Genomic DNA, 23091 nt, shown 5'->3' with positions numbered 1-23091 from the left:
CAAGTCATTTGGTTTCATTCGACGCTGCCTATCAGCCTCGACTTGGCAATTGTCAGCTTATTTCGGGCCAGACGTGGTACCAATCGATGCGGGGCAAGATGTATCGGTAAATTTCAATCAATGCGTCGCTGCGCAACACCGTAATTTAACCTGTCCTTGTGTCGTGTACAGGGTGGATCAGAGGAAGTGTCACGAAGTGATTTGATTTTATGAAGTCGTTGGACACAGTGAAGACGTTTTCCAAACATTCTTTCAGAGGGGTGAAGGTTTTCTAGATATTGCAATGCACTTGCAGGCTGTTACAAATAAAAAGCTTTCTATTTTTAATTTTAGATATGGATTCAGTACTTTTATCTTGCCTATGCATGCACAAAAAGCTCTTTTTTACAACTTTGTAATTAGGCAAAGATATGTGAAATGTTACAAATAAAAATAAATATGTTAAAAATAAAATTAAAAGTGTGATCTTTATGGTTGCAGAGGATTCTATTGTTAAAGTAGTTTAGAAGACCACAAAATTTAGAGATTAAAGAGTACACCTTGAGACATTGTACATAGTGCACCCTGTACAATGAAACAGGCTAATAACAAAAGGATAAAAGGCTGCGAGAACAGAGGCAAAGTTACGTATGTCGACGTTGTGTCCTGCTTTTATGGAGATTAATTGAAATATATTCAGATTGTAACGCACGTCCGTCCGTGAACGTGTTACAGTGATTTATACGTCGGATAAATTTTCGTTACGACGTTGCATCAATAAAAGATGCGCCCGTCAGCGTGCGCCGATTTTTAACAACGCCAGTTCCAAAGGCTCATATAACAGAGCGAACATAGATTTACGTTCTGACTGGGTCCACGTTTATTATAGTCAGGTCGTATCTGTAATAATTTCGTGATTTGAACGCTAAATAGTCTAAGTGAAATAACTTGAAAAGGGATGATTATCTTTTATCAGATGCCTGGGGAAGAAATACTGTTGCACTTTGAAGACAGATGAAGATTGATTTGTGGTACTTGGATGACAAATAAAATTCAACGAAATAAATAATGAACACACGCACAAGTAGAAGAAAGTGATTAGTTAACGAGAGATTATTAGAGAAAACTCTTTAAACACTTGTTGTCTTGACAAGTGTCTTCTATAGTGATACATCGTTAACTAATCACTTTCTTCTCTTTAAACTCTAAATCTACCACATGCAGTGTGGTAAGTGTTTGAAGGGTCTTCTATGATGGTATCTTGTTAACTGATTACTTTCTTTCTCTTTAAGTGATCACGAGTTCTTTACCACGAGTAATAAATAAAAAATGTTATGTGAAGGTGAGTACATAGGATTAGAGTTTGATTTATATATGTACGTAGGAGATTAAAGAAAATTTTAATCAAAATAATGTGTTCTTTCTGGGACAATATAGAGCATAGACTGTCAAATACATAGCGAAATTGAAAAAGAAATAGCTAAAATGCAAGAGTATTTTAAATTAATTTCAAGAACATTCTACCTGTTCCTAATAAATAAATTCACACTATGCCCTTTAAACTATCTCTAATTAAAAGTCACACCGCAACCTTTAACAAGGGAAGCAGACATCCGCAATCCCTCAATCCCTCTCATCAAATCACACTTAACTCTCCGTCGCTCACATCCCACAAAAACCAACGCAAAATAAAAAGGAGACATTGAAAAAACTCTGTATCAACTACTCATCTCCATCAAACCTCAAACATCTACGAAGCACTCTATACGATACCCAACCCAAAGAAAAGAGGGCAAGTAAAAATTCACAACAGAGACTCGAAGCCTCAACTTAACGATCCTCTTCCTCGCGACGCGGGAAAAAAGGAAACAAAAAGATCCGCGGCATTCATCCCGAGCGGTCCAGAGCGCAGAAAGGGAGGAGCAACAGAAAGGGAGCCCCTGGAGAGAAAAAAGAAGACAGAGGGTGGAAAGTGAAGTTTCCAAACTCACCACACGGAGAATCGTCTTCGCGGGAAGGCGGGCGGCGGCGGCGGCTGGGCGCGATGGCTCCTATCGACGGACTCGCTCCTGAGGGCCTGGACCGCCTTGGGCATCGCCCTGAACGGCTCCTGGGCAGCTCTGGCGATCATGCCCGAGGGCAGATTGCCATTTCCGGCGGTGTCGTTGAAATTACTCGCGCCTCCGCCGACGCTTCCACCGCCGTGGAAGCTGTTCCATCTTCTGACAGGACCTCTATTAGCGACATGGTGTCCGCTTCCGGGGCCGCCGGGGCCACGTAGCTGGCTCGTGTGCTTGTGCATCCTGTCCTCACCCCTCGGTAATCCTCCAGGACTCGAACCACACCTCCTTCGCCGCCATCCTTCCTCCTTTTTATTTTCTCGCTCGTCGCCTCTGGCTACATGCTTCGCCTCTTCCCGCTGCCGACGTTGCTCTCCTCTCGACGACGCCTCGGTGTACGTTCAATTAGAGGCTGTCACGCGTGCCTCCCGACTCCGCTGACAGCTCTCGTGGCTCGACTAGGTGCTCTGTCGAAACGAGTTCGAATTTTCTTGGTTAAGGTCACCCGGTTCCTTCCGGCGCATCCGTGAAGCCACTGCTGTCGATCGCCTTTCGAGGAAGTTCGAGAGAGGTACTCGTTGATCGGTTTCCGATGGAGAGTCTGTGAGTCGAGTCATTTGGGGACTGTTTGAACATTATAGACAGTCTGGTTTGTGGGTTGAGAACCCTTCGGGGGGAGAGTATTCTTGGCGTTGGTGCTTAGTTGGGGTTTTGTTAATGTGTGGAGCTTTGGATTGCGAAATTGGAAGTGTAGCTAATACTGGGTTAAGGTACGTCTTGACCTTTTGTGTTTTAATGAGTCGTGCTTGTAGTGAGGATTGTAGAGTGAAAGTAATTAGGGTTCGCTGTGCCAAAATGTAGGTTTTCTAAGTACAGGCATGTTTTATACATGGAAGAATCCATATTTGATTTCTTCAATGTAGTACTTGATATTTTAATATTAATATTCGAGTAGACATAGCTAGATCATTGAACTCTCAAGAAGAAACAGTAGACTGATTAGTTAAACTATTTCTCTGTTTCAATTAAATCTGATACAGGCAACCTAAAAAGCTTCACACACCAAGTATATTATTTCTCGTGTGAAAAAAGTATTAGTGGTACAACCGCCAAGGATTTCATTAAAAAAAAATTCAAAGAACTGAAAACAAATATTATGAACACATCTAACCAATCGACTAGAAAGACTACAAAAATTCCTGCTCACTGTAATAACTCCAAATAATACATATAGACTTCACCGACTCATAAAAAGTCTTATCACTCTCCCTTATCCCCTATAAAAGTCACTACACATCCCACTCTCCATTACACCAATCTGTCTTCCCCGAACGAATGAAAGCGAGCAGAATAAAACATTTCTTCACCGCAAGAAGCGTGAACTATCACACGGAGCGTGCACTCCGCGGCGGCGAAAGGATTCCAGGTGGCTCGAGAATCCTCGCTGGTGCTTGCTCGCAATTAAGCCAAAATGCAGATAGCCTGGCTTCCGTGTAGCCAGCGTGTAACGGATGTCATTGTAAACAGCCTTCTTCTCGCGAGTGGATACCTCGAGCATGGCTGACACGATTTTGTTACGTGACTAATCTGTTTTCGCTGCGAGAACATGGGCTGCTTGTTAATACGGCGAATAACGGCGTCGCGACGGTGTCTGGCCCCTTTCCTCGAGACGCACGCTTATCAACTTTTTGACCGTTTGCACGGCGCGGCATGATAACGACCAAGGGGAGAGCGACGAAGGGCGAACGATAAAATCCGAGACAGCTATAAAGGAGAGTCGAGTGTCGCGCGGATGGAAGCGTCGTATCTCGTCGAACGATAAGTCCTTTGATCCTTCTTACGATTTCGAGGGTGCTCCGATAACGTCGCGAGGGAATCGGGGAACGAGTCGACCCTGAACGTGATCGCCTCGATGCTCGAGATGCACTCGAATATCGAATTCGCGATGGATGGGATGATGGGAAAAGCGTTTACGATAAATTGTGTTATTCGCTTGGTGATATTAATATACAGGGTGAGTCACGCGACTGTATCGCCTGAATTTTCTTGTCAACCATTTGTTGCGTGAACAAATGTGTCGAACTAAAATTGGTTGGTATCGAGAGGAACATACTGAAGAGGAACATGCTCTTCATACCAAACTTTCATTTTAAACATTTTTTCATGTGATAAATAGTTTCTAGGAAAATTCAGGTGATATAAATGTGTCACTCAACTTGTATAGGATGGACAGGTAAATGGGATTACGTAAATGTCTGCTTTATTACTTAAATATCTGCTTAAGTTTCGCACGACCTTTCACTTTGCATCAAACATCGAAAGAAACTGGAGTTGCTGGGAACAGCGTGAGACACATCAGACGTGAGTGATTAAATCGTTTCTACGATGGACTCGCAATCGCTCCTGACAAATTGTTTCACGATGAACGCCTTTGAAACTCTCGCCTTCGTCGTGGATCGAGCCGTGAGAGATCACAAAGAAATCGATTCAAACAGGATCGTGGGAAGGATAAGTTATAAAGGATTGTCGAGACCGTGTTGGTTCAGGGATTCGAGATGTCTTTCACGTTTTCTTGTTCGTGGATGTTCCACTAGCTAAGAAGAGGCTTTGTCCCTTTCTTATTAAACATTTTTGAATTAAAAATATTATATTCAATAGCAAATACTATACCAAATGTTATATTCAATAAACCCTGTGAGGGTTTTACAAGGAAGTAACTGGTACTTTGAACCTGAATTAATTTAGTTTATTTGGAGTCATTAGGACTTTCTTATGTTTGAATATGTATTTTCTGTTGCATCTAATTTAGATGAACTTCACGTTAGATGAAACCTTGTAATGATGCAAGGAATGCAATCAGCTCACAATAATGTTCCCTTCAATTATATGAATACACGATAACAAAATGAATAATTCTAATGATGGGAATAGACTGAGAAATTTTCAACCTTATTATGAAACATTAAGTACGATAAATTTATCTTGCTTAAAGATATGACCATTTTCCTTGACCTTTTCCTTAGTGTCAGCTATTGTCTCTGCCATTGAGTACCTTTCATAAATACTACTAATTAAAGGAAATTTTATTTCTATGCGTAGAAAAAAATTTTATTTTATGAAAGGATAGTTAGAAATCACCTATCCATGGTTGGTTAATTGATATTCAAATTTATAAATATTTAAAAATTTAAATATTCAAATATTGAAAGAGATTAATATTTAAATTTCCACTTCCAACCTCCAATTCCAATTTCTAACTCTTCCCTTTTTTATTCATTTTATGTAGGATATTTTTTTTAATTTTCTAGATTTTCATATTGTTAAAAACAGAATATATATTTAGTTAGTCTGCTTTAGCTTGGGCACTCTGTGTACTGGACATTATGTGCTCTTCTATTCTCACTAAGTAAACAAATAAATAAATTACACTCCAAAATACATACACCTCCACCCACAACTAGTGATAACAACTGAAACGTTTCGAATCTGTGTGACGAAAAATTCGAATCACCTCGAACATGTTTCGAAGCTTAGAGCTCTTGAAAGCCTTGATAGTTTTAAAAGCTTTGGGAAATTCAATAGATCTTGAGAAATGAGTAACAATCCAAAATCTTAGAAGCATTTCCAATATGTATCATTATCCAAGCAGTACTACTAATATAAAGTATTATACAGAGATTTCAAAAGTTTGAGTCGTCTTTCAAGAGTTATAAGCTTCAAGCCACGTTCGAAGTGATTGAAATCTTCACAGCAGAACTTCGACTCGCTTCGAAGCTGAGATTCGAACTCCCATCACTATTGTTCATCACCCACAACCGAAATCGAGGCTGTTCGAGACCAGATCACCGATGCACCTATCAGGGACACTTGACGGCCGCGTAGCGTCTCCGTCGAAAGCTCTTGGATCGCGAGTGATTAATCCTCGTGCGAGAGGAAGTGCCCGAAGGCACGTGTGAGAAAGAAATCGCGTCGAAACTGTCGGCGCACGCGTCTCGAGGATCCCCCTGGCTCCGCCTGGGCAGAAATCCGAAAGACACAGAGATTACCTGGGGGATACACCGTGGGAAAGTCTTAGCAACGGCGCACGGTGAAGTGCATAAGAGGTCCCCGAGGAGGAATGGGTTTAAGGAGCGGGGTGGGAGTTGGTAGACCTTCTCGAGCGGTGTATAGAAATTCAGTGAGCTTGCAAAACCTCTTGAGCACGCGCCCGAGAAGCGGCTCGTCTTCCTCTTGTCCTAGCACGGCGAAACGGCAACGAAAGGAGAGGCGAATTCTTTTGTACAGCCAGCACGAACCAGCGACGGACAAATTGACCGAGGATGAAATAAAAATGCCCCCTCTGACTTACTCTCGCAGCCCTTTCCCTGTGCTCCTCTCGAGGCGACGTTACTTCTTCATCAGCGACGATTTTGGAAAATTCGAGGTAGAGATTGTCGCTGCTGCTGAAGTAGATGCAGTTTAGGTGGTACTTAAGAGGTTGGAGTCTGATTAACATTTTAGGAGATGAGCTAATATGGAGTTTCTTGATAAAATAGAGCAGAAGTTGGTTAGTCGAATATTTTAATAACTGAACGTTCTGCTATAGGAACAGAAGAATTTGTTAAAAAAGGGACCATGAAACTTAGTTGAGCGAATACTAGATGAAACTTCCACGAAAGTCCTCACTTTTGCAAGAGTCCCTGCGAACAGTTGGGCGTTCGTTTTTGCCGAGTCTCCGTTTAGCAGTCGTTTAAACGTTCTAGTGCAGAGGTGAAGTGTTTGCGAACGCGTCTACGTAAACGTGCCCTGCAAAAGTTCCACTGCCTGCGTCAACCAGTCGGGAAGATCGTCGACGTTATTTCAACGAGAACGCCAGTGGAGGGGGAAAATGCAGAAAATTCTCGACGTCGAAGTTCCTACCTGGATCGTCCCTGGGAGGACAAATGGTCCTGCAGGTGCAAGTCAACGTAAATATTTCAGGCGCCTCCTATGATCACTTATTCAATTTCGCTTTGAAGAACTCTTTTGGCTTTGAACTCTGAAGACGTGAATTCTAAACAGCTTCTGGAATCGTTCTAGGGATGAGAACTATATTTCTGGAGCTTCAGTCTAATTTCTTAGACTGAAATTAATTAGGGATGGAGATTGGAATACGATTGCGTATGTAATAATTAGACTGTGGAGATTGATGCAAATTCAAATTTCCATAAATTGCTACAGAAGAAGTTGAATCTAAAGACTTCCAATTACCTATTAAAACAGCAGCAGACAAATATTACCTTGAGATAATTAAGATGAACTATTCATCAGACTACACACTATCGCTAAACAATTCTAACCGAAACGACCATGAAAAAAAGGAATGCAGAAGAGTCAATCATCGCAGTGGAAAAAATAATGACGCAACGTAGGCTCGGAACACAAATAAAATTAATGATCCACCAGATCACTGTACCGGAAGACACGGTCCGTGTACTCCGTCTGAAAATTGACGTTTCTTCTTCGCCGTTCTAGCTTATCGTTCTTCCAACCGTGCCACCGTCTCGCGTTGCTTCACACCCTACAATTGCCCTCCATATTCGTATCGTTGGCACGCTGGTTAATGGTACGAAGTTTTCATTATCGTCCCAACTCCTTTTGTCCTCAAAAGTTGGCGGTAATAAGGGGACACGTGGCAAAAGCGAGCTCGCGAAACTTTCTGCCGCGATTCCGTCGGGAAACTGTTTCGCTGGGGAACCAAGTGGCGGCTGATAAATTCTCTGACTATGTGTACTGGGCGTCGCTGATAAACGGAGTATAAATATTCGACGTGAACGTGTTCACTGATTATTTGTTTCTTTTTAGGTAGACTCTGACAGCAGAATTATTTTATTATGTATTTATGTGTATTATATAGGTATAGTTTTTTGTAACATTTTGAGGACAAAAATGAAGTCGTATAGAGCCTATTCAATGAACTTTTCAAATATGAAGCAAAAAGTACTTGAATAGAGTTGACAAAATCATTTTTGTTGATAATGAGAAACTATTCTTTAGATTTTAGATGATTATTCAAATAGGGTAACTTTCGTCAGATAATTCTATTCTTTTTGTGAATATTATTTGCTAGGGAATAAGTTTTTTCCCTAACTTCTGCCTGTGTTCAAATTGATGAGAAATAATTTTTCTTGTATTCATTCAAACATATTTACTGTTTGAAGTAATTACTGATCGTGATTTACTGATCTTCTTTTCAAATTTTCGAAAGACAAGATATTTAAATTCTCAAATTTTCTAGTTTTGCTGACCTGTTTTAAATTTTTGCTTTTAATTCCGGCAAACAAAACTCTGAAGGAATATTTTAAGGTCAACCACATTTTTCCACGCCTAGTTGCGAGAGATATACTATAAGCACGAAATCACTCAGCGAGAATTTAACTGTCGAGTGCAGTTGATGCGATGTTAAAAAATTCATAAAAAGATATTAAACAAAATTTAAATAACGTAATTTGAAAATGGAACAATTTTATTCCGTTTCGAAGTAATCGGAGCCCAAAGGAAATTAATATATAAGCTGTTCACAGGCCAAGGTGAATAATTCCATGTTTTCAATGTTTAATAATTTTCCTATCAAAGCTCTTGGTTGATTTAAAATAAATATTAACAATTTTGTTTGAGAGTTAAAAAGGAGAGATAAAAAATTCCATACACTTCTATACTTGCACTAAAGCAAACGAAATATAATATCATCACGAGATACTTGTAACAAAAATATCAAATTTTATAATATGTTACATCGTAAAATATTATAAACCCCTCCCCATATCCCTCAAACTTATGAAATAAAAAAATTACCTCAGAAAAATTTTGTTTCCCATCACTCTCTACGTCTCTCCAAACACTGAAACTCTGTCCCAAAAACTTCTTTGAAACAACGATAAATAAAATACTCATGGCTCCTGTTCCTCGTGACTCTCCAAGTATATTAAACTTCCAACTCTGATACAAATAAATAATACTAAAAAATAGTATCACAAAAGAGCCTCCTGTTGCCATTACCATTTCCACAACACCTCTTTCGCAACCCACGTGCCTGAAACAACCTGTACGCCATCAAATAAAATTATGCGTACAAAGCGTAACAATCTGGTTGCGAATCGATTACGCCTGGCGTCCCCGACGAAACAGAGTGTAACTTTATTTCACCCGTTATCAGCGATCCGAGGCCCATAAAATTGTTAACTGCCCCCGTTATCTTTTTCGCCATAAAGCCGCCCTAATATCAGCGACACCGTTCGAAACAGCCGCGATCCCCTGCGTAATCCTCGACGACGCGAACCGCGAGTTTCCCCACGGAAATGAATGACCCGTTACTTCGGTAATTATCCTTCCGGGATGCAGCTCCCCATTGTGCAACAGCGTAACCGAGAAACGATAAGAATACAATATTTACTCGCGAGGAAAAACGAGAAAAATTTGTATCCAGGACCTTCAGACTCCAGATCGTCTCATTGTTTCACGACGACCTCGACATTTATTGATCTCCCTTTATGCAACGAGATCCTAACAAGGGGAAAATGGGGATACTGGGCGAATTTCGAGTTTGTATTTGTCGTTGACTACATTGCTGTGCTTCAGATTGATTTTTAATAACTTTGGAATTTTTTAGTTTGTTCTGATATTGCGTTTGGTGGATCGTTGTATTTGTGGAGAATGGAATTTTCGTTCTGTGGAAATATGTACGTAATTGTTGGATAAAGCAATAATTTTTTAGTCAGTTATTGAAAAAATAATGAAAGAGAGAGAGTTCAATCTAGTTATGTAAATTAACTGAACAAATTTTGTAATGGAATGTTATTCTTAAGAATTAGCTAATCTGAAATGGATTTGGATAGTATCTGAACTGAAAAGTATTGTAGGTCAAATACATTTGGAAGAAATAAAGAAACTGCAAGTAGGTAAGTACTTAAGTAACTCTTGACAGTAGGTATAGAAACTCTTTTTTCCTATGAAAGTAATGAATGAATTATTGCCTCTGTGGATATGAGAAAAGAGGAAAACTCCTCGCTTCCATTTTATTTCAATCTTAAAAGATGAAATGGCTGCGATATCATTTTATCGTTTTTAATAATCGTAGGTGTACGCAGTATCGAAAGCATTTTATTATGAATTTTGATGGCTGAAATGTATGCGACATAACATGGAATTTAAGAGATATTAAAATTCAAGAGGTCTGTGAAATTATTGCTTGAGACAGATAACGAAGCTGAGTCTTATAGTGAATTTTTTTTCTATTATAACACCAGGGGTAAATGCGATTATAATTTCATATCAAATCAGCTGAAAGACCAGAAAATCCTTACTTACTGACTTCGTTAGAGAAAAATGCGGAGAAAATTAATGAAATACCTTCAGCAGTTCCATAAAATTATTTTAAGAATATTTTTTACGATCTCTGAGATTTTTATGTAACAAAATATTGAAGATTATTGACACTTTATAAGGAAATTTAATTGTATATTTTCTGCTACTCAAAAAATAAACTATAAAATATACACTTATATACTATATAATTTTTTAACTGAAAAAGCTATTAAAATAAAGAGAATGTTAAAACCTACAGAGTCTTAACGAGAATGTACATTAGACACTTGAAGAGTAGAAAGTAAGTTTGCAACGACAAAGTTCCTCTGCTTAGAAACTGGAAACTGACTCAAGAACTTTAACAATAAGTGTTGTTCGAAAACTCTGTAACATAATTTTTAAAACTTCTAAGATTCTGCAGCGAATTTTGAAGTTGAAAGTAGCAAGCTAATATCTAACATAAACTTAAAAGTAGAATTACTGACTCTCTACTTCTTTTTCTACTTTACAATATATTATTATTACAGTACAAAGTCTGAACCATAAGAAATGTTTAAAAAAAATGTAGATAAAAATATATTAACCAAATTGATCTGTATGTTACAATAAAAAAACAGAAGATCTAAAAAAAAGAAAAATTTCTAACAAAGTCTCAACTTAGTTATTTCGTCTGATTTGATACTTTTATTCAAAAGTATCAACTATGACTTCTAATTATCTATCCCAAAGCACCTAGAACCTATCCTCAAACGATATCCACATAGGCCCAATCCCGACGCAACTGAAGACTACCCAAGAAACTCAGATCCCGATAAATCCTCTGGAATACTATAAAGAGAGCCTCGCAAGGACACCTAGTCCTATTTCTGTCTCGAATGTCCCAATAAGACGCGGAGTAACCTTTCAGCCGCACTCCAATTCAGCGGATATCCATTTCCTCTGGCGCGAGGAGGAAGCAAGAAAAAAGTCCCGATCGCGCCACCCACGAGCTTCTTCTATCGAATCACCTTATCGGTCTTCGATTCGCTGTCAACTGACAGCAGAGTTCCGAGCAATGGACAGTATTGTGTCGTTACAAGCTTGAAGCTTGGTAGTACTGTATAGAGGCAGGATGAAGTGAAACGAAGTGAAGAAGCTCTAGAGTGAAGTGCACAGATGAGAAGGATATAATATAATCTCAATATTAGTTACCTCTTGACCCACAAAATCTAAAAATACCTAATATTCAGCCCTTCACGAAAGTAGTCAGCTAAACTTTGGTTTACTCTAAGGTTGACCAAACCGTGGCTCCTGAATCTTATGTGGCTTTTCTAGATACCTAGTGTGACCCCTAGGTTCTGGAAATCCTAGGAAAATTTTCAGGGAAAAATCACCTCTTTCTCTTTTCTCAGCCGAGCAGAAAAGCGTCTTCTACTCTTTAAAATGAGCCCTGAGCAACTGTTGTACAATATTTTTTCGCGAAGTTATAGCAGCTCCAAGATCAACAATTTTTAGACCCAAAATTAACGATCCTTTAATTTTGCTCTCAACTATACAGGATGATCTACTTAAATAAAGCCACTTAAAAAATATTTTATTTGAGACTTTGAACAAGAAGATGTTGCTTACAGTATATTAGTCCCTCGATATCATTCAATTGTAAAATATTTATTATATCATCATAATTTGAAAAAGAGATATTTAGGTGGCCTTACCTAAGTGGACCACTCGATATCATAATTAATACTCACGTATAAAACACTGTCCCAGTACAGAATGTGGCTTTCAAGTATTTCTATTAAACGAAACATGGCCCCTGTCACATCAAAGTAGCCAAACCTCGACTCTATTAACTACCTGATCCACAATCGATAAATTATCAATCCTGTTATTTTTCAGACCCACTCTGTACTTTCGCCAGAAGCAATCGACGAACAACTTCGCTGTCCCCCTCCTCCCCGTGTATTGTTGCTAACACTAATGAAACAGCGGCTCTCGGGTAATGACAATGCGACGTGATAACAAAGGGGCCGCGAGATCGAAGAAAACGATGGAACTAGGCGTGAACAAAGAGACGGTCAGAGAGAGAACGCAGGGAAACGGTAGAACGATGGTAGCAGGAACGAGTAGACCGAAAAAAGGCCAGTCAAGGGAGAATCCTTGCTGTACAAGGACAACAGACCTAGCATGGACCCTGCCATTGTTGCTGCGTGCCCTAATCCCGACAATCCTGCGATTCTCTCGCCAGCTTCCGCTTAACGAGCACCATTCCCATAACTCTGGCTATCTATCCGCTGTTGGATGACTGCACGCTCTTTTTTCGATTCGTTGCCTCGTTTTCGGGGATTCCAGCGGCGCGTTCGACGCGAGGGGAATATTAATGCGCGGGGCTGTAAATAAGCTATCAGGAACGACTCTCGGGCTGACTCTCGGCTGTCACTGAGGCGGAAGAATGGTGTTATCGCTCTTTCTTGCTTTCACTGCTTTATGGGTTGCGGTCACGAGGCATTCGGTGATTTTGCAGTCGGTGGACGGGGGTGGATGGATGGTGCAGCGGAGGGTGGATCGTTTTGCGGTTTTAGTTGAAGTAGTTGTGTTTAACGCTGAATAGAACGATGTTTTTTTCGAACCTGAAAGGACCTCTTGTGTCTTTTTGAACCAGCTGTTTTTTTGTTACTTGCTACTCCAGGAATTGATTAATCTTTTCGTTTGATTTCTACATTCTGAATGTTAAATAGGTTTGAATACAGAAGTGCATGGCAAGTGTTATGCAATATAAAAGCATAAAATTTGTCAGTGAAATAAATGGAAGTTTCGATATTGCTTGCTTCTGACGATTATAGTATTCAAAGTTTGATCTATTAGATGCTGAATAAATATTCTTTAACATAGTTGTTTTTATCCTAGTACACTATCATCTATACATTAATCAGTAGACATCATTAACGACTTGAGAATAATGCTTACCATACAAGATATGCATAGAAGATTTGTAGTACATCTACCTTTACGAAATAACCCTTCTTGAGAATAATAATAATCCTGCCTTGAGCCTTGAATTCATGCACTTCTATACCAATTCCTCTGCTCACATTCAGAGTACCTATTACTAAAAAGCTCAATCATATCCAAAGCTCATTGATTAAAAAAGTAAATTCTATATTAAAATTATTGCTTTTAAGACCTACATCAATTATACACACATTTTAACACCACTCCACATATCACACATCACTAAAGCCTCGAACCCATTTTCTAAAACACCCTGCACACTAATGCTCACAGCACGACTGAATTCGAGTTCCGACTGCGTTTTCAGAAATACGCAGAAATTCCTAGGCACAGAGGATCTCGACGCGCGTTGCTGCTCCCGTGCATTCGCATTTATGGTCGCGTTCTGAATTACGATACGCGCGTTTCCCTTAACAAGAGCGATGCTAGTCAAAGGGAGGGAGACAGAGGCCCGATAAAGGGTCGGCTAACAGCGAGGGCACGAGGAGGGGGCAAGGGGATCGGGGGCACGCAGATTCACAGCCGACAAAGAGCCGCTTCATACGCTTAGCACGGTGGAAACCTGGTTAAACGAGGGCGGCGACCAGCTTTATGGTTCCACGTGGTGGCCACTGTGCTCCATGCGCTTCCCCGTGCATCCATGAATCGCTCGGTTCCAGTCTTCGCTCTGACTCCTGTCTGCATTGGCAAATTATGTGGCCGAATAGATTCTGAAGAGGCCAGGGGAAACGCATCGATCGGTTTTGTCTTTGTTCTGGGGAATCGTTTGAAGATGAGACCTATCACTGATATGTCGGGAAATGTATCGGATGATCGGGGAGGCTGGGTGGATATCAGAAAATATTTTGATAAAGACGGGGGTTCGCTGGGAACCATGCTTGTTTATTTGTATGTATTCGATGGCAAAGGGAATTTGTGAAATTGTTAATGATTTAAACACAGTAGACTCTTGTAGAATCTGTTATAAATCTTTATGAAATTAGCAATGGTAGCTTGACTGCGATAAGAGCAGCTTTATTAAATCTACAAAGTGGAATATTACTGATCCTATTAAACTCAGAGTTAGAATACTCTGAGAATTCTACTGTAGTTGTTAGAGTACTTTTGTAAATTCTACAAGAGACTTCAATAACTCCAGCTTAAACGTCTTTCCATGTTAGACTAATAAACCAGCAATACTTTACCCACAGATTTTTAAGTAAAATTGATTTGAAATCACTTTTCGGTGTCTAAATCATCAACCAAGGCAACAAACCCACAAAAGCGCAATATTGCCCGAGAGTTCTCAGTTTCATTCCACTCGAAACTTTATACTTCATAAACGAAAAACGGTATCTAGTAATGCAATACCAGGGGGAACAGAACGAAACTCGTATGTATGAATTAGCTAGAGATTGTCGTTATTAAACCCAATTTCGACTTGTAACTTAAGATCGAGAACGTTCTTTAACTCGATAGCACGAGCACGCAAGAAGTGAAACGCCAGGACACGCAATGCATCTCTGCCGAGTGCATCGCGTTTGTCCCAGTTTCTCGGCGAAATATATGCCCACATTTAAAGGAAATAGACACGGCATGAACAGATAAAGGCGGGCCCTATTTCGAAAGCCAACAGAAAATTTCATTACCACGCGTCTCATTACGCCTCCGAATAACCATCTCCGCGATCCTTTAACGAGCGAGCAGGCTGAGTGGAAATTGCGCGGCAGGCCAGGCGCCTCAAAGCGCGAAATTCGCGCTCAAGTATGACGGGGGAAACGATAAAATTAGATATACATGTAGAATTTTCTGGGTCGCAATGACGTGTTCCGTCTCATCGGATCGCAAGTGGGTCAGCATTTCGCGCACACGATCCGCGCTAGGATGGAAAAAATGGATTCAGTCGGGTCGAAAATATATGTGCGCACTTTGAAAACGTGGATGCAGCGTAAACCCGTCGATGTGCAAATTGAGGAGCCAGAAACTGCTCGATGTGATTGACGAGTAAAGCTTTTGCTCCCTAGTGCTGCTGTTTTGAGCTCGGTGCCACATCTTGTGTGACATTTCAATTCGAACCAGTGTGTTATTTCACCTTTGATGAAAGCTACCTGCGAGGCTGGTGAAATGTTGGAGCGCTTTGTATATGTATAGAGTCCATAGCTCACATTTGGGAGTTTTATTCGAAGTACTCTAGAGGGGATGTTCATTCTATACACCACCTCTCATAAGTTTGGAAAATTACAGATTCATTGGTAGCAACCAATATTTCTTGCTTAGACTAGCCATTAAATACTGCTACAAATACAGTTCCTGTAATGATTGTATGCTTAGTTTAAAGATATAATAAAAATACATAACAAATATAAAGAATATACATTAATTATTATAAAGAAACCTCTATTTTTCCCATCATGTGACACTGTATTTCCAACTTATGCCAGTTTCCTCACGGTGCTGTAAAATCACCCAAAAGTTACCTTTCCTCTAACCCCAAAACCCTCTAAAACTCCTAATCCCGCCAACTACAAATACACCAACCACACAGCCCCTCATCCAAGAATCCTCTTACCAACAAACTTCCTCCACTCCGACAAACTTAGCATTCCACAAAACTCCAGCCAACAAGTTTCCCTCAGAACAGCGGATTCAGAGTCAACAAATGTAATCGAGAACCATCCAGGTTTGTTTGATCCGGTGGAAATTCTAAGGAGACGATTCCACGGAGTTCCATCGGTCATCGCGAAACGACGAGGCGAAACAATTAAATGGCCAGCGGAAACGTGTTCGGAAACGGAGGCTCGAGCGTGTCGGAAACGGTCACGAGAATCGATTACAGGTTCGGCGTGCACGTAGCACACGTGCAACTGTTCGTAGTGTGTTTCGTTTTCGCGATTCTTCCGCGAGGGAAGATCACGGAACCGCGACGGGGCTGCGTTTCTTCTCGCATGCAAAACACAGGACTCGCGTGATTCGTTCATTCCGACTCGTTTCGCCACTGGAGTCCGATGGATCGTCACGTCTCGAGAGGTACGGTCATGAGAGGTTGTTGGACTATGGCTGTTGGACTGCAGGCTCGGCGAAGGGCCGAGAGGAACGCCACCAAAAGGATGAGATGGTGTTTCGAGTCGAGACCCTCCGCGAGGATCTGGCGGTCTGTTGCTCTAATATTAGATACCAGGCTGCCTAATGCGTTTCTTGCTCTATCGCGTTCGCCTGGGCTCCGATGATTTATTCCTCGATGCCAGGCCTCGTCCCGAGGGTAGAAGGCGCTTCGATCTAGCATCGGAGGGGCTGGTGATTTGAGGAAATGAGCGCCGCGGAAAAAGCCCCGAGGAATCCTGAACAAGATGTAGGAAATCGTCGACAGGATGATTGGTCGAATGACAATTGCGCTGGGGAGGAACTTTTGTTCGATGGAATTTGGATTGCCTTGGATCGGTATTTGATTGGTATCTTGAATGGGAGTCTCTGATTTCAGTGGAACAAATCTGGGTAGCGGGACATGGTTTTCTATTTGAATAAATGGTAGCTGAGATTGGGCAAGTTTCATGTAAAGCATCCTTTTTGGTAGCAACTAAGAAGTCAAGCATTCTCAATTTTTATTTGTTTTAAAAACCAGAAAACAGACGTTTCTGAGCTACTAATATTAAAGAAACGGTTCTTACATAAAATTAATATTAATCCTGATAAGAAGTTTTCGATCAAACGCAATAATATATACGAAGTTAGCTAAAAATATCATACTTTTTGAAAATGTATTTAAATTACATTTGAAAAATTATAATATTTTTAAATAACTTCATACTACTGGGTGCACCTTTGAAGCACTTTTTTTAAAAGAGCCATTAATGGTGGCTTACCTACCATCATAAAAAAAATCATAAAAAGGGTCGCAAACATGATAATCTAGCCAACAATACCTCCTTAAAAAGTCCTAATTTTCCAGTTACAAACGTCATTATTGCAGCAAATAAAAAAACCCTGCTATAATACCTCATCCTTATATGCTCTCTTCACTATCACTCATCTCATAAAACAGTCCTCCCATTTTGCTTTCCTCTCAGCCTCGACAACCCGAAAATGTGTCACTATCACAGCTTAGTGTCCTCCACAGATTCTAGAGAAATTTCTTCCAGGAACAAAAGTCCTATTTTACATTCAGAATATCTAGAAACCAATGCTCGTCTAAAGGTTAACCAAGGTAGGTACACGAAAGCAAGTGTCCATGCAGCGAGTGAAAGTGCACGCTAGTCGCGAGTGTTACTTCTCGGCGAGTGACACGCGCGTGCACACGCGTGGTTCGTGAGAGAACGACCCTGGCTCGCCTTGGGAGTCTGTCCTCCATTGAGAAAAGTGGCGATGTTCCCAGTGCATGGCCCACAGAGCCGATGCATCCGGCGCAACATGGGACAAAGTTCAACGCACCTGTCGGCTATCTGGCTCGTGCAGGTATTGCGAAACGAGTGTCGTTGGATTCGCTTGGAGGAGATCGTAAACGCGCGAATTGGACGAGCTGAGTAACTCAATTCGAACTTTATTTGAAATTTACCGAGGCTGATAGAATTATGATAGAAATCAATTTCAATTTTGGCTTTAAGGTCTGCGCCAAAGCTGGCCAAATTTTATTATGACACATGAGATCGTAAACTCTAAACCTTTGGATGGTAATGTAAGTGACGATTAAATTTCCCTTTAGTCGAAAATTTATTTTAGAGTACTTATTCATTTAAATAATCATACTTGTTACTTTATTTATGTGACTGCAGAATTACAGGAGTCTGAGAAATCTAAAGTGCTTTGAGGAATAAAGAGTGGGAAGAATGTTGTTGGAAGATGTGAAGTTGCATTCTAAGGACTGCATTCCGCATCAAGATTAGGGAAATGGACTCTTGCAATTTTCGATCAAAGTTGCTCAACTAGAATCGCAAAATAAAATGGTGTTTTTATGGCAACATGGTTGGATTCGTTTAATACTAAACTGACATGGTTGAGATTATACTTGCACTAACTCAATTTTTAGTTTACTATTTTATATGTATGAAATTTCAGGGAATGGAAATTTGTTTTATTTTTATGAACAGAAAATATTCTTTAACCTATATTTTTGGTATACGATTTTTTAGAAAGTTGAAAATACTATTATGTAATCAACAAGAAGGGAAACTAGGATTCAATGATTCTTTATCTGCGGCGTAAGCCAACATAATAACGTTAGGGTTATCGATAATAATTTCCACGTTATCGTACTCGATGCAGTACCTTTCTGATATACATTATGTACAATACGCCTTCTATGGCAAATATGGTGTCTATAATAAGATAAAGCCCAGTGATATTTTTAGCTAGGATATTAATAAAATACATGGAAACTGGTACAATCTCCTCTGATGGTTTCAAACTGCACAATATCAGTGGGAAACATGAAAACGAGTTATTAAGTTAAACATCAATTACTTTGATCTGTGGATTCGTATAACAGAGTGAAAAGTGCATACAATAATTTGCATAATTTTCAATACTATCCATGCATCTATGAATAGCATTTAATTACGAAGATGATTCATAATTTAACTTCAGTTGATTACCTACTAAAAAGCTTCTGAGTAGGTTTTTTAAATTACGATTGTACTTAATAATATAGATTTTCTATCTTTGTGCAATTAGTATTATTTTACGCGCCACAAACGAATCTCGAAGAAACTTCCTCTTAAATTCCTAGTACTCCATAATTTCTGTAGCAGCTACTGTCAGTTTAAATACCTGCTATTACATAAATTTTACCACACACCACTGCCCAAGAAAATCCAGCTACTGGAACTTTTAATCGGGTAGTAAAAACTTCTCCACGTCTCCCTGAGAATTCCAAAATATTTGCATATAAGAATTTACAGCTTTGCGATGCGATTTCCTTGCAATTCAACGAGGGATTTCAAACTTCTCACGAGCGAGAATTAGCTACTCGACCCTGCGAACTTCCCATCGAGAAGTTCTTCGGGGAAAGAATTCTAACCAAATAATTTAAAACACGAGAATTTTTCGATCGTCCACCGAGCAAGAACTTCTCTGGCAAAGCTGTAAAACAAATTCTCTTTCGAATACTTCAAATTTTTTATGTTGGAACTCGCTATGAAATGGCAACTGTGTACTTCATAATTTTTAATATAGACTTTGAGATATATGTTAAATAGATTATTTAAGAAAAAATTTCTCAAAATTAAAACACCCATGCAGTACAAAGTCAAAATATGAAGTCACAGTAGCCATTTAATAAATAACTTCTCAACGAATTATTTCTAAGTGGGAAATTTAAAGTACTCTAAGAGGTACTATAGTTAAATAACCTCTACCTTTTTTGTTAGCGTCTCGCGCGAGTCTAACGCTGTTTCAGAATTATTTGATCACGGTTGAAAGCCCGAGAAGGAGCTGGGAAAAGTTGTCTTCAACAAAGAACCTCGGAAAAACGTCTCGAGAACAAATGGAACTTTTTTCAGAGGAGTGAAATATCAGAAGAGCTCCACGAGCGAGGCGGAAAGGAACAATTCAACGCGTAGTCTTCAAAGTATCGCCACCCGTTTCTAATGGTATTGCCACTCGATTTCAATTTCGTTACGACAACGATTTCCATCTGTCACTACCTCCATTGAGGATGGAACTTTCTCCAGAAATGGGCTGTACTCTTGTAGGCAGGCAGGAACAAATTGGAGAAGGATTTATCCATAATAGACGTTCCACTTTTCAAAAAGATAGTAGCATCTAGAAGACGTGCTTTTGTTGGTGGAGTAAACTTCCACAGTCTGATAATAAGTTATCATTAATAACTAACAAGGAAAATGTATGCTTCACTCAATGCTACAGTAATAGGAAAGTTAGACTCTTACAAACAAATTCCTCCCTCAGGACCCAAGATTCCTTTTGCATCCTCCTTTCATCGTCAAACCGAATCAATAAATAAAACAAGAACTAAAGAGCTTGGGCTTTCGACTGGAGCCTCAAAGTAAACTTAGAAGCAGCAGTTTTCCACCAAACTTTCCATCAACTCAGACGAGCGATTCTCTTTCTTCTGCACTCTGCGCGTTGCGCAATGTTTAAAGTAGCAACGTGCACCGATCGAAAGGGGTGCGAGCGAGGTTCCTTCGAGTGTGGCTGGCGCGATTCCAATAGAAAAACGTTGCCTAGTCTGCTGGTAAGATAACAGAGCTGCAACTCGCGCGGAAAGTGTAATCGATTCGCATTAAAACGATTGCCATTGGCTGGGGACGGGCCGATATCTGCCTCGGCTCGTGGCGAAGCCTGCGACGAGGTGAAATTCAATTTCGACGGCAAATCTAACCAATCGGATTCGTTACGATTTGTTAGCTATTTTCGGCTGTGCCCTGTCGAAAATATCGATGAACCAGGGAGCTTACCACCCTGTTGCGATTAAACGTTAATGCATCCATCCGCGACTGGGTCCTTTGCGTGAGCTGGTGCATGCTGTGTCTGACACGTGGGAATAAAGCTTGTACTAACAGGACTGAAAGAATAAGAACAGGGAGTTGTCAGAATTGAAATTCCTTCGCGATTGATATATAATTTTCTACATTCACTACAGGTTAAAAATTTAGAATTTCTCTTTAAATGAAAATCAATCATTTTCAGAATTTTGAAGTCCTTCCCATGTTCTTAATCTGAGAGATATAATTATACTAATGAACTTTTATGTAGAGATAAGTTTGTCACTAAGCCATGTTGCAAAATTTTAAATTATAGTATTGCAAAGTCCTCGAGCTGCTCAGCCCTGCTTCTAGCAGTATTTTACTACGTTCAATGAGAATTTATCGAAGATGTTCAGGCGTACTCTAGCTACCCGAGTCTCTGTTAGTGCAGCTTTCGAGATTCCGAGCTTTGAGATTGAAGTCAAATATTTATCTCCGAGGCATGCACAGATTGCGTCTCTACAAGTTCTTTAAAGCTGCGTCCAGAGAGAAATACTGTTGGAACATGGAGATGTAAAAATCCTTTGCATCATTTTCTGCAAACGCTCGAGGGGCTCGCTGCCAACAAATATGGAAAGATCATAAAAAGCTATTATACGAGTACCTAACTGCAGAAAAACGAATTTAATTTTCCCTCGTCCCTTCGAGCAGAAAATCTTGTGTATTAATTTCTACATTAAATCCTACACACTCTATAGACGCAGTGGCCTGAAATGGGATGTTTCATGATTACACATTTTCATTTCCGCAGACGAGTACAGCTGTGCAAGCTGGAAACAATCGTAAAATAATTCAGAGCGACAAATTTTGAAGAAGGCAGTGGCTATTGTTAAAAACAAATGTTCGTTCAAACTAATCGACACAAAGACGTCTATTTATCGTAGACGTCTAAGCAAACACCTTTTTCAAACCACTGTGAGATGATATCTACAAGTCGGGACACGTTGCTGGATCGAGGAGACTCTTGTCGGACAAATTCGACTTCAGACGCAGTAATAGGAAGCAAGAGGTATCAATCTCGAGGGAAAAGAACGAAAGATGACTAATACAGCCGGCATTCCTACCCTTTACAACTCGAGGAGGGGATTCCATCGTCCCCTATTCGAATTCCAGCTCTATCTCGACTCGATCTCGACTTTTCCATCGGTTTCCAGCCTCGAGCTAGTACTCCTGCGAATCCATTTGAAATTAAACCGCCTCCTAACAACAGAACGACCCATCAGCGACTGGGCACCCCGTGAATCTCGCATGTGTGTTGTGGGCGTACTGAGTATCGTGAACGAACGAACCCTCTAATTAATGGGCGAGTGGTAAAGCTAAATGAGATAGAGCTGCTCGTAGCAATATTTTGTAGGTGAAGTTGGGAAATTTCGAGATTCGAGAATGATGGAACCTTGCCCCTGGAATTAGGATTGGAGTATATTTTTCTATGAGGACTGGTTACTATTTTAGAGCTGACTTGTTACTGTCAGTGCTGCATAGTGAATTTTTTTAATTCTTTGATCTAGTGGATGCTGTAACATTTTCGTAGAGGATTTGTAGACTTCTTATTATTGATAACTGATCAATTTTTAAGTAATTCAGTGAGGGTTAGGGTTCAATCTTTCAGCAGAAGTGTCTATGAGTAAGGCATGAATGAGTAATAACGATGTGAGGCGAGGAAAGGAAAGTTTGTATAGCAAAATTCAGGAATGTTCCTCTATCATGGCTCCTGGAGAGTTTAAACCATCTGCTGAAAACATCTGCTCCCAACATAAAGTGGAAAATATAAGTGGGTACTCTGAAATTTTAGCTGATTTCAGCAGTATAGTTTCTGAATAGTTCATTCGACTTGGATTGAACTGTATGAAAAATATGTAGTGAATCGAACCTATGTGATTCTCGAGAAAAATCTTTTAATATTTGTATGCAGGGCAACTTCTGCAAGTGTTGTCAGAGAACTTGAAGATTTCTCTTCAACTTTATGAGATATAGTATTAGATGAGGCTCACCTATTTTTAAATTACAATGTCACTCTTATTATAAACTTATATAGTGACGCACGAGCTTGTTTACAAATTATTAAATTTGCATATTCAGTCTCTAAATATTCTATATTAAATTTAATCATCGAAATTATAATTACATTTAAAAATTTGGATTTCGAACTTGAAGAATCTTTTACAAAAATAAAAGAAATGTTATAAACGAAGTACCTACAGAATTTTTTAATTTTGTTTTTACTATTAATATAAAATTATTTGTTTTAAATTTTTGAATATATTATATGTAGATTTCTCTTGTGA

At 39.7% G+C, this 23091-nt stretch overlaps 1 protein-coding gene across 8 annotated transcripts in view; it reads right to left on the bottom strand.

The window, feature by feature from the left end:
• LOC143182093 (rap guanine nucleotide exchange factor 2) overlaps positions 1–23091 on the bottom strand; it is a 143080-nt gene that overhangs the window by 61396 nt on the left and 58593 nt on the right. For 5 of the 8 annotated variants that reach the window (XM_076382835.1, XM_076382840.1, XM_076382839.1 and 2 more), the window contains exon 1: positions 1971–2330. The exons of the other annotated variants lie outside the window; for them this stretch is intronic. In XM_076382835.1, coding sequence (XP_076238950.1) covers positions 1971–2281 — 311 coding nt within the window. In that variant the 5' untranslated portion in view covers positions 2282–2330. Of the gene's footprint in view, positions 1–1970; positions 2331–23091 lie in introns of those variants that run through there. 8 annotated transcript variants of the gene reach the window in all.

This window comes from Calliopsis andreniformis, chromosome 8, assembly GCF_051401765.1.
Source record: "Calliopsis andreniformis isolate RMS-2024a chromosome 8, iyCalAndr_principal, whole genome shotgun sequence".
NCBI classification, from domain to species: domain Eukaryota; kingdom Metazoa; phylum Arthropoda; class Insecta; order Hymenoptera; family Andrenidae; genus Calliopsis; species Calliopsis andreniformis.
This window is presented reverse-complemented; position numbering and strand designations above follow the sequence as displayed.